At 33.7% G+C, this 22,755-nt stretch overlaps 1 protein-coding gene across 1 annotated transcript in view; it reads left to right on the top strand.

Moving 5' to 3' along the window:
- LOC129803743 (GDP-Man:Man(3)GlcNAc(2)-PP-Dol alpha-1,2-mannosyltransferase) overlaps positions 1-22,755 on the top strand; it is a 34,596-nt gene that overhangs the window by 1,766 nt on the left and 10,075 nt on the right. The window contains exon 4 of the mRNA XM_055850512.1: positions 4,567-4,716. Coding sequence (XP_055706487.1) covers positions 4,567-4,716 — 150 coding nt within the window. The remainder of the gene's footprint in view (positions 1-4,566; positions 4,717-22,755) is intronic.

Below are 22,755 nucleotides of genomic sequence, written 5' to 3'. Positions count from 1 at the left end.
CTTTTAAGAGTAATAGAATTGATTTTCTGACGAAAATTACTTATCGGTTCATAACCGGTTCATTACCGATTCATTACCGGTTCACAACAGATCTGAACTGGTTTATAAATTAATCAGAATATTGCCCAAAATACACATCAGAAGCAATATAATTGAATTTTGAATAAAACTTAGTTACCGGTTATGAACCGATTTATAACCGGTTCAAATCGTTTGAAATAGGCTGAAGCTCGTCACAAATTGCAAGATTCTTCCAAAGAGCCCAAATATGATATACCATTCGGTTGAGAAATGCGCTCTCTGGAGCCTTTTTTAAACCTTTGACCCCTTTGACCTTGAAAAACCTTGATTAGCCATGATTCAACAAACATGGTTTAGGTGGAGAGGGAGATGGGGATAAATGAGGGGCATGTTTATGGTCTCAGGGTTGACTTATTGGAGGCGGGGGGCTGCCCCGAAGGTCAAAGTCTCTATTTCTAATCGTTTGGCCTCTAGACAAGGTAACGGCCGTACGGACAGATGCATATTATAGCTGGGCCTTAGATCTTTCGATCAATACCGAACTTAAGGTCCCCTGACCCTCCTGAGCCGAGCTATAAGGGTCCAAAAATTCTTAAAATAGCCATAACTCAGGTTCTAATTGTCAGAATTTAAAAAGTGAGAGCGTTTTGGAAAGCTCTCGTGAAATGCCACTTCCCTTTCTAACATCAGAAGTTCGTAAAATCACCGCTAGGGTCGCTATTATTAAAAAGGAAATTTTCTAACTTAACCCTTTAACGACGAGACACTTTTTACGGACTGAAAATCAACAATAAAATTTAAACTGAGTAATATAATCAATGATAAGTCTTACATATAACCTTGGAAAGTCCAACAGAGTCTGATTCGATGTATTTTGTGCTTCTATGAACGATAGGGACAAAAATTGCCCAAAAATTTAAGTAATTTTTCTGACAATACCAATGAATAATATTTTTCCGCTTTAATGAAAAATATTACGTATGAGTATTGTAGTTTTTATTGCCAAAAGAGTTTTGCTTAAAAAAAATTAGAAGTATAGAAAATAAATAAAATCAATTATGAATTTTGAATTATTATGCAAAAAATATTCTAGATTCCTTCAACCTTCTACTGTACAATTATGTACAGACATAAGAAAAAAATAACTTTAGGTAGTCAGGAAAAATTATTTTCTTTATGGGACACCGGTGTTCCAATCGTCCTTAAAGGGTTAAATAATTCAAAAACGGCATTGTGCATCAGGCTCAGATTTTAGTATGTTATAGCCGCAGATTATACCTATCAAACAAAAAAATACTTAAGTCGATCGATAGCCCCTGACCCGAGCTATAAGGGGTCAAAGTTCCAAAATTGACCGGCCTGTATATCCGGTACCAAATTAACATTTTGACTTGCATTTTTTGATTTGTGCGTCTCGACGAGGGCTTTCAGATGACAAAACTTCAAGTTCAAAACTTCGCCATAGGTAGCGCTGCAAAAGCGTAAAAATTCAAACTCATTTTTCTCTAAAACGCGATTGTGCAATTTGATCAAATTTTAGAGTGTTGTAATTTAGGCTATGAAGTTCACAAAAAGTGGAGTGGGTTCGCTGTGGTTACAATAGAACCGGAGATATGAGAGGTCAAATTTCACGAAATTCAAAACGTCATATCTTCGGTGCTATTTGACCGAATTTGATGAGTGAGAGCTCAAGTGAAAGATCTCACAAAGTCCCTATAGTCAACGGCCGCAGCGATTCCACTGGGTTTTCAGCTGCCTTTTCTGCCATGTCCGCTGATTTTACCGCTAAAAATCCGCGTAAGCTTCCGAGATGGAATTTGGCGCTAATTTTCTTCCTAGCGTTCCATGGACGTTTGCGGAACTCTGTATAGGACCGTCTAATAAGAAATGTCCGCGAGTTTCCATGGACTTTTCTTCGACGAATATTTCCGCGGCTTTTCCTATGGATTATTAGCGTATAATCGGCAGTCACCCTTTAAAAATTCGGAAAAATCCTCTATATTTCCACGAAATTATCCGTGGAAATTTCCATGCAACGGCCTTAGAGGCTTCCGTGGTTTAATATTATGGAATTCCACGACTTTTCCAGTGGATTTTTTAAATATATTTTTCGTCAAAATAATTCCAAAAATTGATTAAAAATTTCGTGGAACTCACATAGAGAATTTCCACTCAAAAAAAAAACCATCCACAAATAAATGGACGATCAGTGCCAATTGGCAGCTTAGAACTTGGAGAGTATTCATCTATCAGACGAACACTCAGTTGTTCTACTTTTGAGTTGAAAATATTACTACCATATCGTTCATTTGAGTATGTCTAGCTCGCAAGAATTATAGCGTTAGGGCGAAAAATAATTGCAGAATTTTCGCGTTTACTTCCATGGAGTCTTGGACGGAAAGATGTCAGAAAATATACTCGGAATATTCAAAGGAAATTTTGAATCAATTTCCAGGGAATGCTCTCAGATATGTTGCAAGAAAATTCCTCGGACTTTTTTTCTAGGAAATCCACGCGAAAAAAAGCTGATAACTCCGCAGAATTCCAAGCGGAATATTAGCGTTTATTTCCACGGAAACTCTCGCGGAAAAATAGAAGACAAATTCCAGGGAATTTTCTGTTAGTGTGAAACTTTGCGCCCGATTGGCTACAGGGGTGCTACAACTTTCTATAACATTTGAACTTCGTGGGACCAACACCAGGGGCGCCACAGTCGAAAAACCAATTTAAATATCACATAACCTCAATTATCTCGACTGTCGCTGAACCGATTTTGATGATTACTTCGACATAATTGTAGACGGCATTTGTGTCTATATTTCGTCCATATGTCATTTTCCGCTCAGACTACGCTATCCGATTTTTTTTCGTTTTAGTGTAAAAAAATTGATTTTATCCAATAATGACGCTGAAAATGTACACAGGTACTGATATGATCGCCTTTATTCAACGTTATTTAACTCTTTCGCGTCACACTTTTATTCAGCAAGTGAATTCGTGTAAAATTGAGTTTTTCCTAATGTTTTATGATCAAATATAATAGTTCTGAGAGGAAAAAAATATTCCATTGCGTGAAAACTTGGAAAAACTCCGGGTCATATATGACCCTATTGTCGGCAAGGGAAGTATACATACCATTTTCAAAATCTATATCACGGGCTTTCTAAGAGTTTTTTTGCTTGAAGTTATTAATTTGGCCAAAACCATGGCAAACTGGATTGTCTTGATGAATACTGTACTCCTGGTGTTCAAGGAATCTTCCTGGAAATCCCTTGAACAGTCACTGTCACTGTCACTTGAGTGGTATTTGGGAAAAATAAACTTATCTACATATTTATTCACACAGAATACAATAGAACAATATGGGACGCTTGCAGAATACTCCAAAATATTGCAAAATATGTTATAATTCATCAGATATAAGATGAAATGTCCACGAGCAAGATATTTTCTTTCTGCATTTCACACAGAAAAACAATGTCTTAACTGTCCCAACTGCATTGTTGGCACGAAAACACTTTCATAAACTTTTCCCTTGTCGACAATAGGGTCATATATGACCCGGGAAATTCTACGCGCTTTTCTGGAAAATTGAGAGTAGTTTATTATATCAAAATATGCATTCTACAATCTTTGGATATTCTATTTTGTGTTTCTAAAGAACTTTTTGTTGAAAAAAAAAATGAATATAAAAAAAAAAATTGAAAAAGAAAAGTCATTTCACAAAGTTCGAAATTTGTGATTTTTGATCTCAAATATTTTCTTTTCCTGAATATCTGGAGTCTTGAGAAAATTAGGCAAGAATCTTACATCCTTCTATTATGATGTCGTGCACAATCCGATAGATTTCAATTAATGTAAATAGTCAAAAGAAAAACTTTTTTCCCCGGGTCATATATGACCCTAATGACGTAATAGAGTTAATGCTAGGTTAAAATGAAAGGTTTTACAAAATTCAACAATTCTCTGACATAATCGAAGTTCGTCATTTAGACACTAGGGTCGCTAGTGTCAAAAAATTAATTCAAAAACAAATAACCTTATTTATCTCGGCTCCTGAGTAACCAATAACGTCACGTTCTGTGACAAAATTATAGAGAATATTCTGGTCTACATTTCACCCATATATCACTTTTCTGTCACTCCATCCGAATCTTTGATATTTTGATTTAAACGGTTTATAAAAAATTTATTTAAATGCACGAATTTGATTCAAGATAACTATTAATTTATATCAGATTATAAATCGAATTTGTATGCATTCCAAGTTGGCTCACGTTAAGAATCTGACCTACAATAAGCTGATCTAGGCTTATCATTTAGCTTTTAGAAATAACGAAACAAAGTTACTGATAAAATATACCTTACTTTTGCAAAATTTAATTACTTATGATAATTTTTAAATTCTTTCTGCTCATTTGTTTTTTACCTTTGAAAATTGGTCAAGAATTATTGTCAAAAATCGGCCAAGTTAGAGTTAATAAAATTCCATGAAATAGATGGGAAGTTTGTTAAATTTGCAAAAAAAAAACTAAAAATTTACAGATCCGGAGGCCCTCTCATGGACATTGTGGAAACATCCCCAGCCAGTCAAACAGGATTTCTTGCTGTGGATGCCGTGGAGTATGCACAGTGCATTGCAACAATTCTCTACAATGATCCAGAAGACAATGATACAATCAGGACGGCAGCAAGGTAAGAAAAGCCACACTACGTGCCCAGCATTTAAAATACTGTCCCCATGCATTCTTGCTGTGTGACTTTCCGGACGAAATTCCTCTAAATCACATGAGATTATCTCACAGAATGGCTCAAGGAAAGGGTTAGGAATGGGAATTGTGGTTTAGGATGAAATTACCGAAGCTTGTGCCCTTTTTTTTCTCTTTCTCTCTCTTGTTGTTCAAGTGGAGGATAAATTCTCGACAAGCACTCAACAAAATCTCAAGTTTAAGTGATGCTCTTTGGAGCACACAACACCACAAAATGCACAATTAGAGAAAATTTAATTATTATGGTGGAAATGATGAAAAGCAATATCAGATGGTTAGCTTTGGATTCGTTGAGCTGCAATCCTTTTCTTGAGTGCCGGTCAATGAGCAAGAGTTTCACGAGGATTTTCCTGAAAAAGAAGAATTTCTCGTAATGTTTTCAGTCGTTGTGAATTAATTAGCAGATTAATTTGAAAAATGCATCTTTGATAGCCTGAAATTAAAGACAGTGCTAAAGAAATGATGTTCAATTTGGGATACGAATTTATGTTCCATTTTCGTTATTAAAAATTTGAGAAATAATTCAATATCTGGAACATTGGAGTTTCCTGAATTAACCGTTAGGGCGCGTTTAATATAAAATTAAACAATTAGATTTAATTCAATTGTCTTGAAACCCTTTAATGCCAGAAAAAAATTTAGCAACCTAAAGGAGATTTGAACTCGGGATATTTTATAGGCCGAGTGCTCCTAGCACTTCATTCATTAGTGCCTAGGAAAATTTCTAAACATTTAAAATTATTTTTATCGCGCAAGGATGGAGATTTGTCAGTCCCATACTCCATGGAATTAAGTATATTGAAGCTTATTTAAAAAAAAAATCTTTTGACCTTCAGTGGATTCGAACCTGGAATATTGCATGACAGAACAAGTGCTCTATAACCTTATTTATTGTATGCTAATAATAAATTAAGCTGTAACATGAAGTTGAACTATAATGCCTAACGCACAATAAATTTTGTTTGTAAACATGTTTTTAAAAATTTCATATGAGAGAGAGCGAGATGACTATCTCGGTTTCATTCACTCTCATTGAAATGTCAAAAACATGTTTACAAAAAAAAGTTATTGTGCGTTGAGCATTATGCCTAACGCACAATAACTTTTGTTTAGTATACATCTTTTTGACATTTCAAAAAGAGTGAGTGAGATCTAGATCTAGTCATCTCGCTCACTCTCATACACATTTTGAAAATATGTTTATAAAACAAAAGTTATTGTGCGCTGGTCATTATGGCCAGCACACAATAACTTTAGTTTGTAAATGTTTTCATAGTTTCCTATGAGAGTGAACGAGATGACTAGATCTAGATCTCAGTCACTCTCATTAAAATGTCAAAAACATGTTTACAAAAAAAAGTTATTGTGCGTTGGCCATAATGCCCAACGCGCACAATAACTAAATTTTGTTTTGTAAACATGTTTTTGATATTTCAGTGAGAGTGAGCGAGATCTAAATCTAGTCACTTCGCTCACTCTCATGCAGTTCCGAAAACATGTTTACAAAACAAATGTTATTGTGCATTGGCCATAACTTGTAGCTCATTAAACAATGTTTTTGCAAATCATAGAACCACAACAAAAAAAAAGGTAAAAAACCCCGGATGAGCTATTATGGTAGCTGAGATTCTTTACAGGTGAGCTAAGGGGTGCTTTCAACTACTCTGAAAAAAATGTCTTGTTAAACGAACAAATGGATTTTGTTGAAATTTTGTCAAAAGGATGTTTTTTACCAATTTGACAAAACTTTTTTTTTGTATTTTAAGGTGTCTACACATTGAGCACAATTTTCGTCAAAAATTGCTTTTTTGAAGGAAATTGGCTGCAGTGCTGTAGGCAGAAATGTCAAAATTCTGTCAAAAATGCAATTTTTGACAAAAATTGCTCCCAATGTGTAGAGGCCTTTATATGGAAAAACACCCTTTTGACAAACTTTTAACAAGATCCAGTTGGCCGCCAATTTGCCAAAACTTTTCCATATTCTGTTATGGAAGAACATCCTTTTTACAAACTTGTCTTGTTAATTTGACAAAACATTTTTTTCAGAGTAGGGACGCCTGAAAATTTAATTGTGAATTGAATTTAGGGGGCAAAAAATTACGTTAAGCCAATTTTATTTATTTATGCCTCCGGGAATAGTTTGTTCGACGCAATTCTTTACTCATGAAATCCAACTCAAAATCAATTTTTTACGCATTCCGAATTGTAAGCACTGCGATGTTACTTGTAAAGAATCTCAGCTACTATAAACATTATCTGGGATTATTTATTTCCTATTATAAATAGTTTGATTGAGGGGGCTAACAAAAGAAAAAAAGTTCATTGAAATAGGTTAATAAACATTGGATATAGAGTCCGGTCAATTTGGATATAGTAAGGGTCGGGGTACAGGTACAGTGGGGTAAAGTGGGGTTGGGTTGGACCGGTTGACTGGTTGACACTTTTCGAATTTGATATGATTATCGTTATGAAGCAAATATGCTCAAAATGGTCTTGATTTTACTTAGTTATGCTCCGATTTTTCTATATTAAGGAGTTTTCACTGTAAATAATATTTAAAGTGCTTTAGATTTATAAACTATTATTCAAGAACTAATGGTTTCGGCACACCTTTTAGATCAGGAAAATTTTATGAAGTCGAAATTCGAATCTCTCTCTTTCTCACGTCCTTTGCATATGACTGTCTCATTCTTTCGCATACCAAATTCGATTGAGCTAAATTGAATTTGGAGTGATGTTTAAAAGAAGAAGAAGAGTGCGAGAGAATGAGATAGATATATGCAAAGCATGTGAGAAAGAAAAGGATTCGAATTTCGACTTTATGAAATTTTTCTGATCTAAATGGTGTGCCGGAGCCATAAACTTCTAAATTGGTTTGTCCCGTTTGTCCGGAATTCTGTGTTGTCCGAAATCCCCATTTTTACTTATTGTTTCCGGCTTCTTCTTCCACTGAATGTTGTAGCTGTTGGACTCATTTTCTTCTTTTTTTTTCTTTATAATGCCCAACGCACAATAACTTTTGTTTGTAAACATGTTTTTAAAATTTCCTATGTGAGTGAGCGAGATGACTAGATCGAAATTTCATTCACTCTCATTGAAATGTCAAAAATATGTTTACAAACAAAAGTTATTGTGCTCTGATCATAAGACCTTTTGCTCTTATATCCTTTGTTTATTTGATCCTAGATGATTTGGCTTCATTCTTGTAGCCTTGATGGACAGTAAAAACAGTTTTTTTTTCTAATTTTCACCGAATTCTGGAATTGAACTGAGGAAGTTCTCTGCTTTGTCCATTGAGTTAATGTCGTACTTCCTTTCCCTGCAGCACATATTTTAGATCAGAAAGATTTCATAATGCCTCCGGTACACCTTTTAGAACGGTAAAATTTCTTGAAATGAAAATTTACTTTAAAATGCTTTTTTAAAGAAAATTGCCCCTATCCTTGTAAGCAGAAACGTCAGAATTTTTTTTAAAAGGCAATTATTGACGAAAGTTGTTTCTAGTGTATAGACACCATAAGTCTATATAAGTTTTTTCCCACTCAAAATTAGATTCAATTGAATTTGGCATGATGTCCAAAAGAAGAAGAAGAGTGTGAAAGAGTAGGATAGACATATGCAAAACTTTTAAGATAAAAGGGATGTAAAGTTGGACTTTATGAAATTTTCCTGATCTAAAAGGTGTGCCGGAGTCAAATACAATCAAAATTGATATCCCTTTCTTTCTCAAACGCTTTGGATATGTCTCTTTCGCTCAGTCTCACTCAAAATTGGATTTAATTAATTTGGTGTGATATTCAGAAAAAGAAGAAGAGTATGAAAGAGGGGGTTGGACATATTATACAAAATGTTTTGAGAAAGAAAGGAATGTGAATTTTGATTTGATGAAATTTTGTTGATTTAAAAGTTGTTCTATAGCCATTCAATTTTTAGTAAAATGGTAGTGATAATCTAGATTGGGTCATTTTTGTTCTGAATGATAGAAGTCTATTGAGGTTTGTTGTTTCCTTTCTCTAGTTTACAAATTTTGATAATCTAAATATTTGGCGTTTTCTGTTTATTGTTTCCATGTGAGTTCTGTGATTCCAACAAGTTAGAATAATTTCAATATAATTATGGTAGAAAGTTGCCCCCAAAATTGTATGTATATAATGTAATTATGAATCAATTCTGGGGACATCAGATGATTTCTGGTGGTATTTCGTGACAAAACAATGTAATACAATTACTAAATCGTAGCGTTTTCCAATTTCTGGTGGGAATCGTACCACAAGCCGTGAGACAATTATCATAAAAAAAAAGGGGTGACAATGTGTCTTGGCTTTGCAGAATGCTCGAACTTGTGATTTTGATGTATTGTCCTAAAGATTATTGCGGAATTTTTTGTGTTGATGAGAAAGTTGCTTAGCAAACCAATTTTTCAAATGGGTAATTTTTTAGGTGTTCCCCAAATTGTAACCCTCTCAAACTGATTTATTGACTACCTCTATAAAATCAAATTACTTTCAGGTTTAAATTGTTTTCTAGTTCATAGCGTTGTTCAAGACCTTTCCAACGAACTTGAATTCGTCCCAATCGGGCGAAAAATAAGGTCTGTGATGCCTTTTTAGCTTTTGACCTTGAGAAAAAAATTGACATGAATAATTCAGTCTAATTTCCGTACAAATAAGACAAACTCTAAAATATTTGATGATTAAGAAAAGTGGAGAAAAATCGAAGGCTTTGTTTACGTTGTTAACTTGAAAGACTTCCTCAGAGACTTCAAGTCGGTTTCTATAACCGTTCGGTTTCTATCTGATAATGACAAGATAAATGGATAGACGGAATAACTTACTAAATCAATGAAACACATCTCTCTCAGCGGAGTTCGAGCAATAAAAAGGGTGATGTAGGGAAGAGAGAAAAGTGATCACTAATGGGCATTACAATTGCCCTTAAGGTGTCGCATTTTGGCTGTACAATCATTGAATTTATGTACATGACTGTGGCTTTTCCCTTCGTAGTAATATTGAGTTAGTGCATCGAACCAATTTGATTGTTGTATCATATCCAGGAATTGGGATGGGAAATCCGATCAGTTGCATTTGTAGCGTTAATAGATGGTGAATTGAAAGGCCTGAGGGTGGTTTAGGGCTCACAAAACACACGCTCTTGGATGACAATTTAACCCTCAAATAGATGGTTTGTTTGCTGAAATAAACGAGTAGTCGCTTCGCCACCAGGAATTGAGGATGATTGTTTGCCCAAAAATATTTTTCTTTCTGAAGCTCCATGAACAAATTCTTTTCACTTCACTAGCTAAATATTTTTGAAGATTTGTGAAAGTGGAAAATTATCATGCCAAATCCATGTTTCAAAAAAAATCTTTTTATACCACTTGTTAAACGAGGAGAAAAAGAAAATAGTACATAAAATAAATCTATTGTGCAAGAACTACAATTTTATATAAACTTTTTATGAGAGATTTGCTAGAAAATCCCACACCAAACCATGCAAAAGTCGAGGAGTTTGTGAAATTTATAAAAAAAAAATGGGTGGGAAAGCATCTCGGCTTTGGGGAATGCTATAACTCGTGACTTAATTGCTTTATCCCAAAAGTTTCACATTATTTGTCTAGATTAATATTGTTATTTACTGGTTCAATACGTACTAAAAAGCCTCATGTTCAAGGGTTTTGGGCTTTTTGATAAGTTTTTTTTTCATTGTTTTTTTTTTATATTTACCGATTTACAACCGATTTTAACCGATTTATAAATCACTGAAAAGATTGCCCAAAATAGTTTAAGTGTGATAAGAATTGATTTTCGAACAAAAATTACTTATTGGCTCACAACCAGTTCATTACCGGTTCATAACCTATTGGAACCGATTAAGAATTCTTAGAAATTCCAAGACCTTTCCAACAAGACCAAAAAAATACTATTCGGTTGAGAAATACTCTCTCTAGAGCCTTTTTTTCCTTTAACATTGAAACAAGAAATGATTAAAGGGTATTTTCATACAGTGGCAACAATTTCAGTAGGGACAGTGACGTCAAATCTCTTATAGGCGATGAAAATTACATTAATTGTACAGATATATTTTTATCATTATAACAGAAGATGAAGACACTAATATATAATTATTTAAGCCTAAAAGCTTTCTTTAAAAATTTTAATTTTTCTAAATACAAGTATTTTTCTACATATATTTCGAAATTTCGATAAAAAAAAACAATTTCAAAAAAATTAGGAATTTAAACAGGAAAACTCAAAATTTGAAAGTTGCTTACCACACAATGTGCATCGATGAGGAATTGTCAGCCAATCGGCGAACAGATAAATTTTTGGAAGTGCTATCATGATAAAATATTCGGTTAGAGGCCCTATTAAATTTTTTATTTTCCGGAGATTTGCAATTATCGTAGCTGACTCTGCAAAATTGCCAAAATTAATAAGGATTAACGCAATGCAGTATTTGCGTACACTTCAGGTATCTGGTCTGGGTATGTTCTTTGGACCAATAAGACCAAGAGTTTAAAGAAAACAACAACTCAGGATTTTGAAATTGTGCAACAAGCTAAAAATGCTTAAGCTCTAGATTCTTCTATTATCTGGAAAATTTGTCGCGGAACAACTCCTCAGAGATGTCCTCATAGAGATGGAGTCAGGCTAGGATACACTTGATGCTTTAGAAGGATAAGAAAGATGACTCTGTTGATATCTTAAAGCGGTCTTCAGACCAGAGGTTTAGCCCAGTTCCCGAAGGTCACAGAATCCTAAATGGCAAACGATTTTGTTGTTTTTTTTTCAGACACTGAGAGAAATCCGAAAAAATTAAAATAACATTCCGGAAATGTTTATTTTACTCTGCAGTATTGATCCGAAATCGATGAAAATATTATGTTTTTTAGGTGTATTAGGGGTTAAAGTTACACTTTTCATGCTAATTTTACCCTTGAAAAGGTGTAAAATTAACATTAAAAAATTTTGATATATTTTTACACCTAAAAAATGTTAAAGTTATGAGGAAAAAAAGTTAATCGCACCCCCGTTTTTTCGCAATGGAATCTATTAGATTTGTCCTTAATAATCTATTCCTACACTCTGAAAAATAATCGAATAAAATTTACTCGAATCGATGTTCAATTAACTCTTTCTCTTTGTAATTTTCTATTAACTATATTTTAGATTTGATTTGACTTCTATTTAGGTGTAATATTCGGAAGAGTTGTTTTAACCTTTTTGTCCTAAAATTTACATGACAAAAGAGTGTAAGGAACTCGTTTCAAAAGTTAAAAAAAATCTTTTTTAGAGTAAAAATAACTTTGAAATCCCAAAATGGATAGCTTTTGCGATTTTATGTTCTTTATTTTTCTTTTATCATTTTTTTATTCATATTTTCTTGACCCCAAGTCTCCTATGTTCCGAGCGAAATATCACGTATGATGCACACAAATGTCTTCATATAACACTGTTAGGCATATTTCTAGTTGATGTTCCATATGAACTTTGTCACACGAAAATCTCCTTGACTGAAGTATATTCTTAAAACGAAAACACTTAAGCATATACTTCAGTCGAGATGAAATTTTACATCGACAAAAGGGTAATAATTACATCGATATCCGACGAATTAATTCAACTCGCCCGAAGAGTTTTTTCAACTCTATTTACAAAAATTTACAACGAAAAAGAGTAAAAATTACATCGATATTCTTCAAATTAATTAAACTCGGTGATAGAGCTGCTTTAATTCTACAGTTTTTTTTCTTAGTGTAAGTTAAATTTTCCAAAATATCATGACTATGATAAGAAATTATAACAGTTAAGTCACAAGGCTAACACTTAGGTCCGTAGCCCGTATTATACTGGTTGACTACCGATTGATTCGCAAAGCAGAGTAATTTTCTGAAATAGAAAATTGGTTAAAATATTTGAAATAGAAATGGGTTACTCGAGAAAAATAAGTGAATTACGATTATTTGACTCATTGGTTACTGATGACCAGCATAGTCGAGTAAGAAATTACAAGACCATTTCAAAAAATCATAATTTAAGCAAATCGGTTGAAAAATGAGCCTTCCAGAATGGTTGCACTTTGATCTTCAAAAATTCAAAATGGCGAATTTTGCACTCTTAAGGCGTTTACACATTGGGAGCAATTTTCGTCAAAAATTGCGTTTTTGACAGAAATTTGACGTTTCCCCCTACAACGCTGCAAGGAATTTCCTTCAAAAAAGCAATTTTTGACAAAAATTTCTCCCAATGTGTAGAGGCCATTAGCTATTCGCCTGGGTTACCTCAAAAACATATCTGGTAATAATTTGAAAAAGCTTGTGCCTATTTACAAAAAAAAAATAAATAAAAAAAAACATGGTATAGGTATTCAAATTTCATTTGACAGAAAGAGACAACTATATCTGATTTGAGTTTGAAAGACTAAGAGGTGAAATTTTAATCGATTGAATTTTACTGAATTGGAAAGGTGAGTGCCATGAGAAACGAAATTTTAGAGATATTTTGCTAAGAAGTTGATGGTAAATTATTTAAGACGATAAATATTAGTCACCAAAAACGGAATACTGAAGACGATATCACCAAAAACGAATTTTTGACCAAAACGAAATTGAACGACAATGGCTCTGGCACACCTTTTAGATCAGGAAAATTTAATCTCTTATTTCAACTCTTTCTCACTCTTCTTCTTCTTTTTTTGAACATCACAACAAATTTAATTTAGTCAATCGAATTTTAAGTGCGAAAATGAGACAGATATAGAGTCTCGCTATAGGCCATCGCTCTATAGTCCACAATTTATCGACCGTTGATTTTAAATCACTGATGTTATGTTTTTTAGTACGCGACATGCAATGTTGTCTTAATTATTTTAATATTTTTGGCAAACTTTATTGAGTAGTTGTGATAATTGTGATCGATAATGAAGAGAGCAAGGACAAGTATACCACAATTGCAAAGAAAGTGGAAGCCGTCGAGCAATTTCAATACTAAAAGTCGTTGATCATTTTAAAAAATGATATGGACTATAGTGCGACCCAAGTGTCAAATCTGGAACTAAATATGGACTATAGCGAGACTCTACTGTATGAAAAATCTTTGAAAAATAAAGATATGCGAATTTCGACTTCATGAAATTTTCCTGATCTAAAAAAAATAAATATCAGTGACAAAACGATTAAAGACGAATAGTTGAGAACGGAGCGACGAAACACGAAACATAGAAGACGAACTATTGAAGGCAAAGCGTTAAAACTGATAACTCCACAAACTGTCCGTTGTGGCCCAGGTTTTCGTTACATTTTCCCCATTCACTTGCAACAGTGCGTGAATAAAAGCCACACATCATGTCGAATGGGATAAAAATGAAAGATTATCAATGAAATTTTCATGAGGCAATCAAAAATCTTGTTGAGTTTGTCAATGGAGGGTTAACGGGGTGTCGTTTTTTTTACGTTTTGCGATGGCGCTTCAGAAAATACTTGTGGGTGGCAAAGGGCATGGAGAAGAGGAAGAAAAAGGTGAAAGTGGAGATACAAAATGATTTTAATGTGCCACATAATTCCTTTTGTTGAACATTTTGGCCTCTTGCTTGACTTTCTTTTCCATTTGGCGTTTTGCTCATTTTTTTTTTTACTTTCTCCCCCTTGTTGGTCTGGTCTTTCTTCCCTCATGTCCACCTGGCTTTCCTGCCGAGACTCATTTTCTCCTCGAAATGGGTGGATTTTGCCACCCATTTGAACCCAAACTCTCCCTAATACACCTCCTGCTGAGCTGATGATAATGGGCAGTCGTTGGGGGGTTGAATTCGATGATGGGAGGCAGAACAAGAAAAAAAAATTGGAGATTGGTTGAGGTGGAAATAAGTGTAATTGATTTTTATGTATTTCACTGTGAGGGTTGGTTTTTCTCTTCATGGACTCCGCACCAGAGTCTTTTTTTTTTCACCTGTCCTGGATCATCCGCTGAATCTCATTCTGCCCCTTGGCGTACAAGTTTATGTTTGCAAACGTAGCTCCTGTATGTTGTTTCTTCTGGCTTTTCCCAACTTCATCATTAAGAATGATTCTTGTTTTTACGCATCAGTTAATGTTTCCAGGTTAGAATTTAGGGACATTTCAGGCAGTATCTTAGTTAAAGCATTGTAAGTTGATTTGTAGGAATTATGCAAATCTAAGGTCTAAATAAATTACGTTGTTAAGTACGTTAGAGGATTAGTATTTGAAGTCAAATTTGGTAATATTATTTTTAAACGGTCGACATGTTACTCTGAAAAAAAAAGTTTTGTCAAATTAACAAGACAAGTTTGTCAAAAGGATGTTCTTCCATACAGAATATAGAAAAGTTTTGTCAAATCGGCGGCCAACTGGATCTTGTTAAATGTATGTCAAAAGGGTGTTTTTCCTCATAAAATGTGAGGAAGAGCTTTGTCAAATTGGTAAGTAACATCCATTTGACAAAATTTGAACAAAATCCATTTGTTCGTTTAACAAACCTTTGTTTTTTGAGTACAAGATTATTTTAGAAATCTACCAAAAAATAAGCATGTTTTGGGTGGGTCCCGAATGATCTGATGGATGATGGTGGATGATTGAAAATCATATTTCTGTCCTACTTTCTGAATATTTACACTTATGATCGTATAAAATGAAAAGGAAGTATGTTACCACTAAGACTTATGATTTTGAGAATGTACTATGAGAAAAATAGTTTGCAAAAGGATGTCAAAAGTTGGTCGTCACTCCATGTAATTAACCAAAAAATTTAGTAACCTATTTTCCAACCGACTTTTTTGCAAAAGGAGATTAATTTTTTGCAAAAAGAGGTCAATTTTGTGGAAAAATGAGCACTTTCCAGTGGCTTCCAATGTCAGTGTCGCTGTGCCACTCAGAATTGTCAAATGGCAGATTATTTTGCAAAATGGTGATAGTTTTCGCGTGGTTCAGAGGGCTTGCTCAAGTCTCTGGAGTGTTGTGTGATAAATATTTTGTATCCAAAAGACTCCAATACTGAAATGTTTAAAGATTTGTTCGCGAGGTTGCATCCCCATTGCTAAAGTTTTTGACATGTCGGATGGTTCATTTATCAATAATCCCACCGCTAAAATTCCTTGCAAATATTAGTCCCTGATTAGGTTAAAACTGGCAATATTTTCCAAGAAACTGAATAATAATAGCAAGTCTGAAAAATTTGTTGTGAAAAATGTGTATAGTCGTAGAGAAATTAAATTAAAGTCGTAGATTTTGTGTCTATACGGCAGGCAAGAACACTAAATTTGCTTTATGATGTCTCAGTGTAGATGGCGCAACTATAGTGTTCAGTTGTAGCCAAAAATTTGCAAAAATTTGCATAAGGTGGGCAATAATTTGCAAAAATACACCCAAATGGAAATATTTACACCCAATTGCAAATTTTTCGATTAATTTACAGCTGATCTCCAAAATCAATCATTTTTTGCATCGAAATGCAAATTTTTGCAAACTATTTTTTTTTCAAAGTACGGGAATTTGATTCAAAGTACAATTTAATCTCACATAAATTTCGAAGTTTTGAAAAAATCGTTCGAATTTAGGAGGTGAGAAATGTCAAGAATACCCCCCCCCCCCGAGCGTTCGAATTTAGGAGACTCTACTGTACTTTCTTGTGGGTAAAATCAAAGCAAAGATATCATAACATTCATGTTTCATTTTAATCTTCCAAACATCGACTCTATTTCTCTCGTTCAGTAATAACCTTCAGTAATAGCCCTCTCCGGTTGAGATTTTTTCTGTACCGATTCGATTGTATTTTCTTCTTATTTACCATCTTAGCTTTCTTTACTTTTTTATTCTGAATATTAGAATTATCATCATTCAAATTCCTCAGGCGAGTAGATTCTCTAGGACACTCTTAGTTTTGAACTCATTGACGGATTCCTGTTTGATTTTATGACAACAAGCGTGGTAGTTGTTTTCCCTTATTTTTCTGAATAAGCTCTCACCTTGCCTTTTGTAGAAAACTTGTGAGATTTGTAGAGGATATTGCTCGAGAAATTTTCTAGAAAATAATTTTTAACGGGATTGGGCAAAGGCGAATATCCTCAAGAGAAGAATTTATTAGTTCCCAAGACATTGATGGTTTAATTGTCTCTGTAGTTGGAGACAACTGCTTAACTGGTAAACTTTGCACAAGAGGGAGATATTCAGTAGAAACTGGGCATTACACTTCATTTTGACAATAAATAATTGCACACCACCGAAAATCTTGTCGAAAATCAACGTCCCATTCATCCCCTTTCAGGTGTCCCAAACATCCCCGCGAGTTGTTTTGCTATTTAAAACCTTTAAGTAAAAAACAAGAGCGTACAATCTCTGAAACTTTTATAAAACTATGTTCCCAGATTGCACTGCTACCTAATGAGATAAAAAAGTTTTGATTATATATCGCTGATTTAAAATACAAAGAGGAAAACTGAGACGTCAAAATATACGATTTTTATCAATTTTTAAAAATATGTTTATAGAATTCAAACAATAAAACTGAGGATATTCATTCTTTTAGTCGAGATACATCTTAATATTGTCTATGATTGAGTAGTCGTTAAATCCCATTTATTAAAAAAATTAATTGAAAAAATCGCCTTGTCCCACCCCTGTCCCAAATCTCCCCGGTCTCCCCTATATACCATAAGACCGGATAACTTTGTCCCCTGCGAGTGACTTTAACATTCCTCTGTTTGTAAGCTTTTCTTTAATTCTAATGTGTAAAAATGGTCTTCATAGATCAGACATGGTAGATCATCGGATCGGTAAAGTCCATCTTTAAGTTTTAGAAGTAAAGAGCTTACGAACGGAAGGGTGTCAAAGTCAACCGCAGGGGTCAAAGTCACCCACAGGGGTCAAAGACACACGCATTTACAGTATATATACCAAAAAATTCCAATGTAAATGATCAAAAGGAGCATTGTGAAATGATCATCTGAAAAGAAAGATTTAGTTAACTTACATATTATTTGCGGGTGGTAAATAGTTGGCTCCTGTCATAATGTATTTGGCTAAATGATGACTAAATATTTGTCAAATGGTGGGTTTGTAATTTATTCATCGAAGAGTAAAGTGGAATTTCTATGAAATATGTATTGAGGAATTTTCACACGAAAGCAGCATATAAGCTTTATATGTATGTATAAGTGTATAAGTGTAAATATAAGTTTCACGTTCTGTAGAATGACAAATTTGTAGATGAAATTCTTCCCCAAGGCTTTTCATCAGTTTGGAAATTCTGTCAGTTCGTTATTTAGTTTTTCCATAATTATTAGAAAAGTTTTTTTTTTGGGTGCAAATGGCTTGAAGGAAGAGGCGCATAAAATATTGTATATATAGTTCTGCTCAAGGCTTTAGGGGGGGGTTGGTTAGTGTTGCTTTTCTACTTCCTGCTGAAGAATAAATTTAGTAGTTTCTAGATTTGCTTTTGCTTCTGTGCAATTTCGCGAAGAGCAACAGCTCACTCATCATGTGGTTGGGAATTTTCTCATTGGAAAATGGGTAGGAAAGTGTGATTGCCTCAAGAAGTGAAACAGACACACTTTCACTGGGATATTTTTATAAAGTCGATGGGGAGGCGTGGGGGAGTTGTAAGGGTGGGAATATGGGGGGATCGAGAGAAAATGATGATGTTTGAAAGGAAAGTTTTTCCGCCAATCTTTTTTTTCCTCTTCGGATTCTCATGTTACGTTTTCTTGTTCAAACTCACCTTATATATAGATTCTTTATCTTTGCTGTTGGTAGTTTTTACCCCTGGTTGTTTTTTCACCAGCTTTGCTTGAATCTTGATATTTCTCCTAAATATTTTATTTCCTAGAGATTTTTTTTTCAGTTTATGTGCGGTGTGATGAGAATTTCTTATTTCATTTTACCTCAAAGATGGTTTTTGAGATTCCTTTTTTAAATTAAAATCTTAAATTGGTTAAGGCAGCATTTAATGCGTTAATGGCGCCATCTAAGATTTTATGTTGACAGAAGCGCCCTTGCCAGTAATTTGGTGAAACTTAGCAGTTCCAAAAAGTTTCAGTAGGCACAACTAACTTCAAATTTAATGTGGATTTTATTGGGATAATATTGTAGCTTTAATTGCAATATCTGTGAAGTCTTCGACAGAGATTTTCCAGTTTCGAAATGGATAATATTGCACGGAGAAACTTCTGGGAAATGGGTTGAGTTTTAATATATGTTCTGGATAAAAAAAAAATAAAAGAAATAAGAAGCAGCACATTGGAAAAAGATTATAAAGTGGGAATTGGTGTATGAAGGATCTTTTTTTTTCCTCATATAAATATGAACAAGAAGAGAAAATCCAAAAACGAGAGAGATTTTCTCACAGAAAGTAAAAAAAAAGAAGAGAAATGTAGGATTTACCTCAATTTATCCCAACGTGGTATTTATTGGTGACCTCGGATGAAGGGGGTTTAAACGGGGTGTTGCAAGGGCAAAAAAGGTGCTTGAAGAGGACCAAGGGAAGAAAAAATTTAGAAATTTCTCTGCTTTCTCACAAAATTTATTTCATATTCTGACATTTTTATTTTCTTCCTCTGAATTCTATGATGGAGGTGTTTTTAAAAGGAATTTTTCACTCTCTTACAAATATTTCTTGTGTTTAAATCTTTATAACAAAAGTTCTTTGGTTTTTTAAAGTTTTTTATGCATTTTTGGACTATTTTTTATTTTTATTGATCTCAACTTTGTCATTTAATTTTTGGAAGTTATGAAAAGTTTAAGAAAGTAGGGGAAGTGCTTATAATTTTGGACAGTCTGCTTATAAGCATCGAAGTTCCAAGTTTGAAGTGCGATATTTTCTATACTAATTGACATTTCTTGTTACTCTCTTTTCAGAAGGGTTGTTTAGAAACTTAGCAAGCTATTTATCGTCTTATTTTTATTAAAATTAGTTTTAATACGTTTAAAAATGAATTGATAAGTAGAGGTGACCTTGGCTCTTATTTTGGACAACTTGTTTATTAATTTGGCCAACTTGTCTGTAAATTTGGACAGCTAATCGGCCTCAATAGGATGCCCATTGTTCTTCATTTGATGAACCAATCTTACCAAGTCCTCTTCCTGTTCATGTAAGGGAAACGTATAGAATGTCACAGAAGCCCGGAAACTTTCCATATCATTCATTAAAGTGAGTTGACTTCGATACTCCAAGTACGTGCAGATTCGCTCATTCCCTGACCTTTCCGGGAGCCTTTCAAGGCATTTCTCGCTACATCTCTTTCGTAGAGATGATGCTCTTTTGTTTCTCCAGGCATTTGTCCAACCTAGTCATCACAAAAGCTAAAACTTCACGAAATTTCGTGAGAAAAACACCTGTCCAAAATAAGAATCATCACCTCACTGGTGAATGTCTTAAAAAATTTCCCATTTTTCACACGAAAAATATAATTCACAAGGCAAATCTCACTTCAGGTCAAATGTACAAATCATCAGTAACGTGAATCAACACAATGTTCAATGAATATTCAATAATATCACTCAAAAACAGCGAACAAACTTTGTTAGTTCTTCACCAAAACTAAATAAGACTGAAGTAAGCCACGAAGTTCTGTCATATTTCTCGTAAGCAATTGCTCACACTGAATTTTCAACAAAGCAATTTCAACTCAAATCATATTCAAAATTTAACGTATTTAGTGTTAAAATCTTCCAAAAAGAACAAATATTTAGATAGAATTCATTATTCATCAAATATTGGAATAAAAATCCATCATTTTAATCAATTTATTTTTAGTGTCCAATGTTATCCTCAAAGTGTCCAAAATAAGAAACTGGACAAAATTATGAGCATTTCCCCTATATCATATTTTGTTTAAAATTCAGCACAAGCACATTTGTTGGGTTAACTTGGATATTATTTAATGACTTTCTTGTTGTAAGAGTATAAGAGTTAGCTATACATTTCAAATTGTTGATGAAAGTTGTAGAGTTTGCTCCGTTTGCTCCATTAAAGTGAGATTCCTAATAATTTTACCTATATCGTGTTCTTTCTGTGGGCTGAACCATCAAGAAAGCGTTTGTTGCATTTCTCTGATATCAAACATAATATTTGTTCTTTTCGTTGACTTTTATCGTATCTGTGTTTAATGGCTAAAAGCTCTCCTATAGAAAAAGATTATAAATTTGTGCAATTTTTCTCTTTCTTTTTTAAATTTACCAAATTAAATTCAATAATGAGTTTCATAAAATTAATAAGTAAGTTTCCCGACGTTGTTATTTATTGTTTTTCCTCACTATTTGTCAGATAGTAATTTTATAGATTGATGATTTTGGTATCGATTTTATCGACCTCATACAAACATTTTTTGTACGAATTGTACGCAATTAAAAATCTCATTTGCTGGCTAATATTCTACCCCGGTCTCCCTTACAATGTGGTTATTAACCCTCTGAGTCTACCAGTATAGCGTTTTCAGATGTAGGGTGCAAGCATCACTTATGACCACATTAAGGACATATCTGCCCATAGCAGTTGATCTTTTTGACCAATTAAAGCAAAATTTTAAGAGTAATTTCTTTCATGTAGTTTCTTTCGATATATTCAAATGAATTTCCTAGGAAAATTCCTCGAACCCCGGAAAATATGTGGTTTTCCCAACCATGTAAAATTCATAACTTGTGGCCTCTTTTACGAACTTATGGCCATTCGTGGAATAACTTATGGCCAGAATTTCAAATGATATAAAACAAGCTTAGTAATAAAATAATTTTATTAGAAAAAAAAGCATTTTAAACACTGTTATAGGTTTTTAATATTTTTCTTAACAAGTTTTTCATAGTTTTTCAAACATTTTACTCATAATAGTAGCAGACTACTAACATTGATTTTGCGCACAGTGACCAGTAATCCAACCTGTCTTTTGTGATAGAAAAGCCACGTTTGGTTGCATTAAGAACCCACCTCAGAATATCCTCCTCTGTTTGTTCTCTTTTGGGGACTATGAAAGCATCCGTGATCAAATGTTTCTCCCGGAGATTTTCCTGAGATTTTAATGCAGAGTTTGTGAGGGGATTGGGGTACAGGTGAAATGACTGGAATACTTGTCGTGATCACTCCATTCTCAATGCTTCTCAATACTTCTTGCATCCTTTGAGTTCAATAATAGGGCTTTTTTCATATTTTGCATTGTCCTAAGAGGGAAATAAGAGAAAAAGTTAGGTTATTTACAACAAAATGCAGGTTTATTGAAAAAATCAACAAGATCATACACACTATTCTTTTATAATCAATTTTATGTTATAATTTCAACACTTACCCTAAATTTTATTAAATTTTTGCTTGAAAATTCAAATTAACTGAATCAAAATAACGCAACTGTCAACACGCTAAACCAAATATCTGTGAGGGCGCCACACGTCAAATTCTGTGGCCACAAGTTAATAATCTCACCAAATGGGTCAGAACTTATGGCCTTGTCTTTATTTTACATTTTTTGCTTAAAAAATCATCAAAATCGAGTGGTGAATGAAAATATAGTTACTAAGAAAACAAGTTTTGAAAAATAGTACTAAATATTTTTGATTGAAGATATAAAATTTAGTCATTAAAAATTATGAGATCGTTAGTAAATTTCTTAACGACTTGACGTATATTTGACCGCCTCAGTGTCTATTTCTATATTTCGCATCAGTGAAATAATTCCCACAAAATAATTAAAATTCTACCGAAATATAAAAGTAAATCAGTTTAAAAGTTTCATTTTATGATAGCACATCAAATATTCCTAATTTTGTGGTTCTTCGAAATTAATTTGGGGGAAGAAATTGAAGATATCTGCGAAGTGGCCACAAGTATAGACTGACCATAAGTAATGCCGTCACCCTACTCGTACCTCATCACTATAATATTTGACAATTTTATGTTAAATCTTTCGTGAGTTTCCATAACCTTTTTTTAAATTAATGATGCAGATACATTCCGGCAGTATCTCTGGACGA

Source organism: Phlebotomus papatasi, chromosome 2, assembly GCF_024763615.1.
Source record: "Phlebotomus papatasi isolate M1 chromosome 2, Ppap_2.1, whole genome shotgun sequence".
Lineage (NCBI taxonomy): Eukaryota > Metazoa > Arthropoda > Insecta > Diptera > Psychodidae > Phlebotomus > Phlebotomus papatasi.
This window is presented reverse-complemented; position numbering and strand designations above follow the sequence as displayed.